The 12110-nt window shown below is 43.2% G+C and overlaps 1 protein-coding gene across 1 annotated transcript; it reads left to right on the top strand.

The window, feature by feature from the left end:
• Window positions 1-10311: 10311 nt before the first annotated feature.
• Window positions 10312-11013, top strand: LOC147899872 (uncharacterized). The gene is made up of 3 exons (XM_087377123.1): window positions 10312-10638; window positions 10731-10810; window positions 10899-11013. Exons 1-3 carry the CDS (start codon window positions 10312-10314, stop codon window positions 11011-11013), a joined length of 522 nt encoding a protein of 173 aa, XP_087233249.1.
• The last annotated feature ends 1097 nt before the right edge of the window (window positions 11014-12110 follow it).

Below are 12110 nucleotides of genomic sequence, written 5' to 3'. Positions count from 1 at the left end.
CTTTGTCTTGTTGTGAAACATAAAACATATACTGACGATTGGGGGGGTTAGGATACCTAGAGCGAACAACAGCAAGGGTCTCATCAGCCAACCTCTTTGCCTAGTCTTTGTAGTGGATAAAGCAATCTCTGTAATTGTTAGCAATTACAGAGCGCATGAAGGCCATGATGTCCTTTTCCCGTGTATCCATCAAGATGCCTCCTGTCTGAATGATATCATAGAAGATCGTACCATCACCCGGAGGCACATCTAAATCATCTGAATCATCATCGTCCCCACCACCACCCCTCACAAAGCACTGTGCCATGCACCCTCCACTGCTCCCCCTGCTACTACGCCTGCTATCGTGTCATGTCGAGCTAGTATGCTGGCCACTCATAGCTGGAGACTGCATGGGACTACGTGGACCACTCGTAGCTGGAGAACTGAGTCTCGACTGCATAGGAGTACGCCGACAGCTTTGTGACACAAAAGGACCTCTTGATGGCATGGGGGAAGGGGCATAAGACGGCATGGGGGAAGGGGCATAAGACAGCATGGGGGAAGGGGCATAAGACGGCATGGGAGAAGAGTCTCGGCTATGCTGACTCCGCTAGGGTAATCTCAGCTGGTGTGGGGTGGTTTGGAGTCTGTAGTGCCGACTCCTGGGGGGTGTTTAGAGTACCCATCATATACCCGTATACTCTGTAGGATTGGGAGGGTGCCCTAAAAGGTTATATAAGTCCCTAAAAATAGACTTTCGGAGATCAGGTGAGCCCGAAGAGCTTCCTGGCCACATGATGAACTAGAAAAAAGAAAAAAAGGTGATTACTAATGAGCTGAGAAGAAAGGGGAATGGAAGAAAAGATTACTATTGGAAAAGATTATTGTCAGAGCACATCTATAGATGTGTCTGAGAAGCGCGTCTATTTTTGTGTATAATAGCGCATCTATAAACGTGGCTGTTTGTGTCTGCAAACAGGCTAGACGCACATCTAGATGCACTTGTAGACACAGTTTTAGATGCACTCTGAGACACGTCTATAGACGCGCTTCGACAGACGGACTATTCTAAAAAGTAGAAAAGGACATGCGCCCGACACAAAAACATAACACTGATACCAAAATCATGCATTTCTTGGATACGACAAAGGACAAATCCAAAGAGAGCAACTTCCAAAAAAGATCAACCGTAAAAAGACTTACCTTGGATAGAGGTATGGAAGCTTCTTCTCCTTTTTCAAAGTTGCTTCTCTTCCTTGTTCACCCTCTTCTCCTTTAAGCCTGGAAGTAAGTGTGGGTGCCTTCCTCTTAAGTGTAAGCTTGGAAGTAAGTGTCGGTGCCTTCCTCTTAAGCATCAAAACTGTGGATCTGCTAATAGCAAAGCAAGCCATTCGCGCGAAGTATAAGTAATGTGAAGAAAATCAAAGCAAGCACCTAAAAGCAGATTTAAAAACCGCATCTATAAGCACGTCTAATAGCGCATCTATACACGCATCTAAATATGCATGTAATTGCACATCTACATACACAGATTAGACACGGTTTTAGATGTGCTTGTAGACGCGCACCACAGAACAAACAGACACAGTTTTAGATGCACCTTTAGCCATGGCACAGAGTTTTAAAATTAAATATTTGAAGAAAAAGAAAATTTTTTGGGTTATTTGTTTGTAGGTGAGAGTGCTCTCAACGGAAGCAAGAATGGAAGAAGGAGAGAGAGAGACAGAGAGCCACACAAGTTTTGGTGGGTGCAGAACCACCCTAATCTTCTTTTTCATTCATTTATATATGTGTTTGAGTATTGTACATAACTGGGGTTAAGTCACAGTGACATTTAACCCCCACAACCTCCCACTTAAAGGACAATGTGCCTTTAAGGGAGAACAACTAGTGAGCATACTATCCAATGCCCCTCAATACACGACAATACTCAAACCGCTGACTAGGTAGACTCTTCGTCAGCATATCTGCAGGGTTATCATCTGTATGAACCTTGACAAGCTCTATGCGCTTGTCCTCAAGTACCTCCCTGATGAAATGGTACCTGACCTCAATGTGTTTGGTCTTTGCATGAAAGACTGGATTCCGTGCTAGCTGAATAGCACTCATGGAATCACTATGCAATGTCGGTACACCTGTATGAATCCCCAAATCTCCCACTAGCCGATCAAGCCATATAGCCTCCTTGCAACCCTCTGTGGCTGCAACATACTCAGCCTCTGTGGTAGACAAAGCCACGCACTTCTGTGCACGAGACATCCACGACACTGCACCACCTGCAAAGGTGAACACATAACCAGAAGTGGATCTCCTACTATCCACATGCCCTGCATAGTCTGAATCTGTGTACCCAAGTACACGCATGTCTCCTTTACCAAAGCAAATGCACATCTCCTTGGTACCCTTCATGTACCTCATGATGCACTTAACTGCCTCCCAATGCCTCTTTCCTGGATTAGCCATATACCGGCTAACAACTCCCACTGCAAATGCAATGTATGGTCTAGTAGCTATCATAGCATACATAAGACTCCCAAATGCTGATGCATAAGGAACCTTGGCCATCATGGCCCTCTCCTCATCTGATTTGGGACAATCTGTATGACTCAGTTTCACATATGGAGGCAATGGAGTACTCACTGCCTTCCCCCCCTCCATATTGAAATGCTGCAATACTTTTGTAACATACTCTTTTTGTGAAAGCCAAAGGAGTTTCCTACTCCGATCACGCGTGATGCGCATACCAAGAATATGACCTGCAAATCCCAAATCCTTCATATCAAAGGCCTCATGCAACTTGGCCTTTAATGCATCTAGCTCATAAGTATTCTTGCTAGCCAATAGCATATCATCCACATATAGTGCCAGGATTATCAAGCTACTATCCTGAGCCCTTTTAGTGTAGAGGCAGTGATCAATTTCACTCCTTCTAAAACCCTGGGACCAAATGAAAGCATCAAACTTCTGATACCATTTTCTAGGTGCTTGCTTAAGACCATAGAGACTCTTCTTCAGCTTGCAAACTAAATGCTCTTTGCCCTTTTCTTCAAAGCCTTTCGGCTGCACCATGTAAATTTCCTCATGCAAATCCCCATGCAAGAAAGCTGTCTTGACATCCATTTGCATAAGCTCCATATCCTCTGATGCCACTAGTCCAAGCATGCATCTAAGTGTGGTCATCTTCACAACCGGAGAGAATATCTCATCAAAGTCCACACCCTTCTCTTGCTTAAACCCTTTAGCAACCAAACGGGCCTTGTACCTAGGCACATCATCACCTGTGACCTTCATTTTGTAGACCCATTTACATGGCAATGCTTTCTTTCCATGTGGCAAGGAAACCAAGTCCCAAGTCTTATTCTTCATAAGTGAACTCATCTCTGATTGCATAGCATACTCCCACTTGCGTTGATCCTCACGCATCATAGCCTCTTTGTAGCAAGAAGGCTCCCCGCAATCAGTAAGCATCACATAGTCTACCCCTAGAACAAACCTATCAGGCGGTCTAGACACTCTAGATGATCTTCTCAATGGCATTTCAGCTTGCTGTCCCACCTGCATATCAGCCACATTTGGCTCATCATTTCCACCAATAGATGATCCATCATCTACCCTTAATTGTATACCTGTGGGAGTACTTGGTGGCACCATTTCTTGCACATTTGGTGCATGGACAGCTTGCTGTCTATTAACATATGTAGGTGGATTCACATCCTGGAAAGTGATTCTCCTCATTTCCACATCCCTCATGGGTGCCTTATGCATCTTCTTCTCATTGAAGACCACATCATGGCTGCGTATGATCTTCTTTGCTTCTGGATCCCAGAGACGATAGCCCATCTCTCCACTTTCACCATAACCCAGAAAGATGCATTTCCTAGACTTAGGATCTAGCTTCTTTCGAAGCTCTTTTGGCACATGTGCATATGCCTCACACCCAAATATACGCAAATGAGAGTAAGAGGGCTTCTTGCCACTCCATGCCTCTTCAGGAATACCACCATCCAAACTCTTACTAGGTGATCTATTGATCACATGCACTGCAGTCTTCATTGCCTCAGCCCAAAAACCACCAGAAAGACTTGCATTGGAAAGCATGCATTGCAACCTTTCTTGAATGGTACGATTCATCTTTTCTGCAACTGGATTTTGCTCTGGAGTATGAGGGGATGTGAGCTCCCTCTTAATCCCACGTGTATCACAGAAATGCTGAAAGTCATGAGAGAGATACTCTCCACCATTGTCAGTCCGTAGGCATTTAAGCATTCTACCTGACTGATTCTCAACCAAGGCCAGCCATTTCTGAAATACCTGGAACACATCACTCTTCCGAGCTATAGCATAAGCCCACACTTTCCTAGTTGCATCATCAATGAATGTCACATAGTATTCAGCCCCGCCTAATGACCGTGTAGGCATGGGACCACATACGTCTGAATGCACCAAATCAAGCATTTCAAACTCTTTCTTTCCTTTTCTTTTATGGGCTGATTTAGTCTGCTTCCCATAGAGACAGTGCTCACAAAATTCAAAATCAGAGAAACTCAAATGTGGTACATAACCCAAACGGCATAAGAGTTTCATTCCATTCTGGCTCATGTGCCCCAACCTGCAATGCCACAAAGAAGTGCTCGGCTGCTCGGTTATTGGAACAACATGATCAAATACCCCTGATACATGTAAGGGATACAAAGTCCCACACTTGGCACCCCTGGCCAAAAGCATAGAGCCCTTTTGAATTTTCCAACTTTGAAAACCAAAAGTGGTGTGAAAACCAGCATCATCTAGCTGACCCACTGAAATAAGACTCTTGGTCAGCTTAGGCACATGTCTCACATGTTTCGAAACAAATGCAGACCCATTTGCAAAAGAAAACTTTATGTCACCTGCTCCCACTATGTCACATGCATAGTGGGGAGTAACATGGAATGAAGCACCAGAATCCAAAATCCAATCCTGGGAATATGCATCATCTGAAGTGGTAAGCAACTCTGCAGATAAACTAGACATGAAGAGAACATCATTGTCACTATCATGTGTGACTGCATTGATCTCCTCGATCTTCACTTTTCCTTTGTCCTCCCTTGGACTCTCTTCCTTTTGATTTGCACCCCAATTTGCATTCTTTTTCTTATCCTTTTGCTCTCTTTTCAGCTTGTAGCAATCCTTTTTCATATGGCCCTTCTTGCCACAATGGTAACACTCAATGTTCCGTGCCCTGGATTTGCTACGAGACTTCCCTCTTTCTTGGGACTTCCCCCTGAACTGTGATCTGCCCCTTTGCACATTTAAGGCTGCATCCTGCTTGTTGCCATCCATAGACTTTCGTCTAATCTCCTCGGCCAACAAGCTACCCACAACATCATCAAATTTCAGTACTCCACCAGGTGCAGAGTTACTGACAGCTATACGGAAGGTATCCCATGAGGATGGCAATGAACATAAGAGAAATATTGCCTTAGTCTCCGCATCAAAATTCATTTTCTGAGCCTGAAGCTGGCTGAAAATAATATTGAATTCATTCAAATGAGAAGCAATGGAGACCCCTTCCTTCATCTGCAGCTCAAACAACCTCTTCATGAGGTAAACTTTATTAGAGGCAGTTTCCTTCTCATAAGTGGCACACAGTTTCTTCCACAAATCTTCCGTAGTCTGCTCATTTACTACTGTGAAATAAACTGACTCTGCAAGATGAAGTCTAATAGTAGACTTTGCTAATGCATCCAACTCATTCCAATCATCCTCAGACATATCCGCAGGCTTAGCTTCAATACTTGCCAAGGGTTTAATCTGCTTCTTTTGAATAAGCACATCCCTTATTTGTTCTTTCCACAAAGAAAAGTTTGTCCCATCAAACTTTTTGATGCTGAAAAAATCCTTTTCAGACATGGAAGAGGATGCCATGATGCAAATGAAACAAAATCCCAAATGCTAGTGCCTGCAAGAGAGAATCACACCAAATACTAGGTGCACCCAAATGTGTATGCCACAATAGAGTGAAATATCACCAAAATTCAAAGCTCAAAGCATCAAAAGATGCATTTGACTCATGTGCATATACTATGCATCCATATGAGCAAATCTGACCCAAAAGAAAATGCCAATAAGTGCCAAATGACTCAAGCATAAACACCGTCCACTGGCATATGCATCAATAATATCTCATCCAAGAGAGCATAGCACTATCAGTGCATCACCTGCAATGTGTCAAAGCTGTCCCTCAGCATAAAATAGCATCCATGTGCAAAGCGTCCATAAAAAATAGCATCCCACAAGGCAATTTGGGCCTATCAGCGCATCCAACAAGGACCGCAATGCATCCAAATGGCCTATAAATCATCCACTGCAACCCAATGCATACCACGAATGAGCGCACACTGCTCAAACTCTGCAACCAGAGTGATCTGCATAAGGTATGCTCAAGAAATCATAGTCCCACGGTAATGAGCGCTACTGAAAATAGAACCTGAGATGCTTCAAAACATGGGCGCCATTGCATAATCCGACTCAACAAGAAAATCTGCAAATATCTCTCTTCTGCCAGAACTCCAAAATCCCAACCGATGAGTGAGAAATGGGAGTCAACACTTATCCACTGCCATGTGGCATAAATCTAAGGTTTCAAAACCTTAGTATGAAAAAATGCATAACAGAGAGACGAAATCGAATACACAGAGATTTATAACTCTGAAAATCCTCCACCGAATCACGCAAGAACTGATAGGTAGGGGTTTTTGGGCCTCCGGAACGCAATGGGACAGACGGTTTTGGAAACCGTGGCCTCAATCACTGGGTTCAACACACGGACTGAAAAACGTTTTTGGAAACAGAGCTATCTGTAAACTCCACCGGAGTGCGAATGATGAGCAACATAGAAGTTTTAGGACCTCCTGAGTCCACCGGAACTGACAGATCTGCAAATGGTTGCTCCAAACTTGAGTTCCAACACCCGGGCAAAAAACGCAGGAATTGACACAGTGAGTCATAAATCCACTGAAATGATCTCAGATTCAAGAATGAAGGTGTTTCCAAGCTCCTGAAGTAATGTGGACACCAAAAGCAAGCAATAGTTGCCTCCACAAGTCAATACGGAGTCTCTGTCATCGAACGGAACAGGGAAAAGCTCAAAAAACGACTTTTTCTTTGAAAGCTCTTAACAGACTCTCAAAACCACTTCGTAAAGCCAAAGTGACTTTTCCAAAGGTTCCTCCAAGGTCTCTGCACACTCGGATGCAAGTAAAGTCACCCACAAAGCTTCCCACAGAGCTTCTCCTTCCTCCCACAGAGCTGCTGAGCTTCCAAGCATTCACGCACGCTCAGCTAGATCACCCGAGCTCTGATACCAGTTGAGAGTGCTCTCAACGGAAGCAAGAATGGAAGAAGGAGAGAGAGAGACAGAGAGCCACACAAGTTTTGGTGGGTGCAGAACCACCCTAATCTTCTTTTTCATTCATTTATATATGTGTTTGAGTATTGTACATAACTGGGGTTAAGGCATAGTGACCTTTAACCCCCACAGTAGGATGTCTTCATCTTCAACAAATAGCTCCAGTGAGGATGAATCCCTCCATATCCACCATCGCCAAATGTGGTTGGAGCAAAAAATCAAATGTATATGTGATCAATGTCGAGGAAACATGTATCGTGCACGCAGGATTACACTCAATCACATCTCAAAGTATGGAGAATGGGATGTGACCATAAACATGGTAAGTGTTAAAGAGTTAAGGTTGATTGAGATACCTATGGGTGTTCATATGTTTCAGTAATGATCCCGTTTTGATTTGATATAGGATGCAATGCCACACCCACATATGTTGCCCTATGCTCACTGTGAGGAGGCGAAGCATCGGCGATATGAGGTGGGATCTTCAGGAGGGACCGTTACGGATGCATGGAGTGATGGTGATAGTAGCCCTCCGCCATTACCTCATGAAGCCGTGGAGGAGGAGGTGTTTGATGATATGGTGCGGGATTTATATATCCATCAAGGGAGGGATGATAGCATGGAGCAGGATGATCTTTTTACTACAGCATCGACTCCACTGTTTGAGGGGTGCACATTCTCTATTCTACATGCCTCCCTTGAGAGTTACTAAACTTGCAAACCATCTATGGATGGAGCAATGCAAGTTTTAATGCATTACTCAAGTAAGCTTTAAAGTCTATTTTGCAAACATGGTGATTTATGCTAGTGGGTCAATTGCTCGAATGCTTTTCCTCATTTATGGTCTTCACGTGCAAGCTATTGTGTAAAATGCTTCCAAGGGAGAATAAATTACCGACCTCAAGAGATATGGCAAGGCAACATGTGACCTCTCTTGGAGGATTAGATTACAAGCATATCCATGCATGCGTCAACGATTGCTTTTTCTTTCGTGGACTACATAAGGATGCAAGAGAGTGCCCTACTTGTGGAGAGGCAAGATATAGAGCAAATCTCAAAACTTTGGACGTGCCTCGTAAGGTTCTGTGACATTTTCCCATAATCCCTCGCATCGAAAATATGTTCAACTGCAAATCCATTGCAGACCTCATGTCATGGCATTCCTCCCATCGATCAACCGATGGCAAGTGGAGAACTCCCGCAGACTCTCCTGCATGGAAGCATATTGAAGACACATGGCCAACTTCAAGGAAGAACCTAGGAGCTTGAGACTTGGATTGGGTATGGATGGTGTGAACCCATTTGGTCTCAAAAGCACCTCTTATAGTGTATGGCCAATGATATTGGTGAATTATAATCTTTCACACTCTATGGCTATTAAGAAAGGACTTGTTATGCTATCCCTTCTAATTCCAGGGAAACACAAAGTCAAAAATCCTGATGTTTATTTGGAGCATTTGATTGACGAGCTAGAGATACTTTGGAGAGGTATCGAGGGAGGGATGATAGCATGGAGCAAGATGATCTTTTTACCGCAGCATCGACTCCACTATTTGAGGGATGCACATTCTCTATTCTACGTGCCTCCCTTGAGTTACTAAACTTGCAAACCATCTATGGATGGAGCAATGCAAGTTTGAATGCATTACTCAAGTAAGCTTTAAAGTCTATTTTGCAAACATGGTGAATTATGCTAGTGGGTTAATTACTCGAATGCTTTTCCTCATTTATGGTCTTCACGTGTAGGCTATTGTGTAAAATGCTTCCAAGGGATAATAAATTACCGACCTCAAGAGATATGGCAAGGCAACATGTAACCTCTCTTGGAGGATTAGATTACAAGCACATCCATGCATGTGTCAACGATTGCGTTTTGTTTCGTGGACTACATAAGGATGCAAGAGAGTGTCCTACTTGTGGAGAGGCAAGATATAGAGCAGATCTCAAAACTTTGGACGTGCCTCGTAAGGTTCTGCGGCATTTTTCCATAATCCCTCGCATCCAACATATGTTGAAGTGCAAATCTATCGCAGAGCTCATGTCATGGCATTCCTCCCATCGATCAACCGATGGCAAGTGGAGAAATCCCGCGGACTCTCCTACGTGGAAGCATATTGAAGACACATAGCCAAGCTTCAAGGAAGAACCTGGGAGCTTGAGACTTGGATTGGGTATGGATGGTGTGAACCCATTTGGTCTCAAAAGCATGTCTTAGAGTGTATGGCTAGTGATATTGGTGAATTATATTTTTCCACCCTCTATGGCTATTAAGAAAGGACATGTTATGCTGTCCCTTCTAATTCCAGGGAAACATAAAGTCAAATACCCTGATGTTTATTTGGAGCATTTGATTGACGAGCTAGAGATACTTTGGAGAGGTATCGAGGTGCATGATCTGAGCAGGCCTCCCTCGTCACGAGACTTCAATTGCAAAGCAGTCTTGATGTGGACGATGCATGACTTCCCAGGCTATGGCGAGTGTTCAGGTAAGCATTGCACTTCTAATTATGAATAGGAAAAGGATGTGGCAACCTAAACCCACCTTCAACTCTTAATTGTGTCTATTGTTCAGGTCTCACTACATCGAGTTACCATGCATGTCCTGTTTGTGGTCCTTCGCTAGTTGCCTCATAGGCAGACACATTGAATAAGGTCATCTATGAGAATCACCATCGGTTTCTCCCACCTGATCATCCTAGATATGTTGCCCCTTGGAATGAAGTCCTCCCACAATCACTCACTGCGGGAGATTGGATGAGAATTTGGGACGGTTCCACGACTCCTCCACCACTTGGCATGAGCTAGTAAGGGTTTGTAACTATTGTGTGCTATATTGGCTGGAAATAAAGATTGCCCGCTAACACTTTATTTTGTTTAGATACTCCATCTTTTATCGTTTACCATATTGGTCCCACCTCAAGATCAATCACCTGCTTAATCCCATGCATATCTTCAAGAATGTGGAATCTACTGTTTGGGAGCATTTCAATGGGACAAGAGATTCTGTAGGCGTAAGGGAGGATCTACGTACCACAGGGAGGATGCATGAAGCTTGGCCACAAGAGAGACCAAATGGTCATGTTTTTTTACCTCGTGCACTGTGGAGGTTATCAAAGCTAGAGATGGCGGTGGTGAAGCGTGCTATTACTACAATTCGTACTCCCACTGGATGCATGAGGTGTTTGAAGGGAGCCTTTACAAAGAGCAAGAAAAGAGGTGTAGAGCAATTATATGGCTTGAAATCTCATGATTGGCATAAGATGTCCCAAGTAAGTATTTTATGTGCATAATATCTTTTTCCTTTTAAATTTGTGAGCGAATAATTATAAGCAACTAATCAACCAAATGCTTGTGGGTTCAGTTCATACTACCTACTAGCATTTCACGTAATGCATCAAAGGATGTGAAAGATTGTATTTATAAGACGGGCGAGCTTGTGAGGTACTTTACATGATACAAAATATGATGCGTATCAATGCTCCATGCAAGGTGTTCATATTGATAATATGGTGTACTTTTTCATTTCTAGGTATGTGAGCTCAAAGGAAATAGATCCCACCACGCTTGAGAATGCTCGAGTTATGTCAGTGGAGGTGGTTTGTTTAGTGGAGGAGACATTTCCATGTTCTATTCTCACAATCTAACTACATCTTATAGTGCATTTGGTGGATGAGATTGCTATATGCGGTACTATACATGCACGATGGTTGTTCTTTCTCGAGCGCTTCATGAAGACCTTGAAGGGCTCCGTGAGACAAAATGCAAGATCCGAAGGTAGCATGGCCGAGGGTTGGTTGGTACAAGAGTCACTTGTATATGTTTCTGAGTTTCTTGTTAATGTGGATATCTCTCTCCCACGACTATGGAGAGATGAAGACCTAAGGATGACCTCTATTGTGCCTCAAGGGAAAGGATGCAACAAAGTAATAGACACGGAGTTGGATAATAGTATCAACCTCTATTGCATGCTTAATAGTGATGTGATGAAAAGATGGGTGACAAATATGCAAAGGCAAGAAGACAAGAAGAAAGGGCCCTCTTTCGTACACACCACGGATTTCGTGTACTGCCATACCCTCAGTATCTAAGAGCACTTCCAAAGGATATTCATGTGGATTGGCTACTTGATGAAATGGAGAAAGAAGAGAAAGATGAGGGGATGCATATCACAATGGAAGAATGGGAGTATGCTAGGGGATGCATGAGCAAGGTCAGTATATAGAATGTTATGCATAAGTTAGGAGCTTTCAATAATTTAGATTGCTTATTTAATTGATTTTTTCTTGGTGTAGTGCACTATGTTCAATGCTATATGGTGTGAGGGCAAGCACTTTCGAAGTGGCTTTGTAACTATTGACTCCACAAAGTTTTGGCAAAGTAGTAAGGACACACTAGTACTACCACAACAATGTGAACAAGTACTGTGCACACATATAAAAATACTCGCTTTTAAATATTTGATACCTTCGATGCAAGGAAAATAACATGATTGTATTTGTATTTGAATTAGGTTGTCTATCAACCAATGGTGGATAATAATAGATGGTGGCATGTCATACCTATTATGCCACATTCCAAAGTGATGTATAGTACATTTACTAATATGGAGCGTATGGAGGATGATCATGGCCATGGATGTGATGATGACCGTAATACGAGAGAGGAGGATGATCATGAGATAGGAGATACAGATATTGAGGCCATTACCCGTGAGGACGAGCCTACCATTGGTGATGCTGAT

The sequence above is a fragment of the Dipteris shenzhenensis genome, chromosome 7, assembly GCF_047967505.1.
Source record: "Dipteris shenzhenensis isolate YYH24624 ecotype China chromosome 7, Dip_SZ_1.0, whole genome shotgun sequence".
Lineage (NCBI taxonomy): Eukaryota > Viridiplantae > Streptophyta > Polypodiopsida > Gleicheniales > Dipteridaceae > Dipteris > Dipteris shenzhenensis.
The sequence above is the reverse complement of the archived record's forward strand: the minus strand, read 5'-3'. Positions and strand labels throughout refer to the sequence as shown.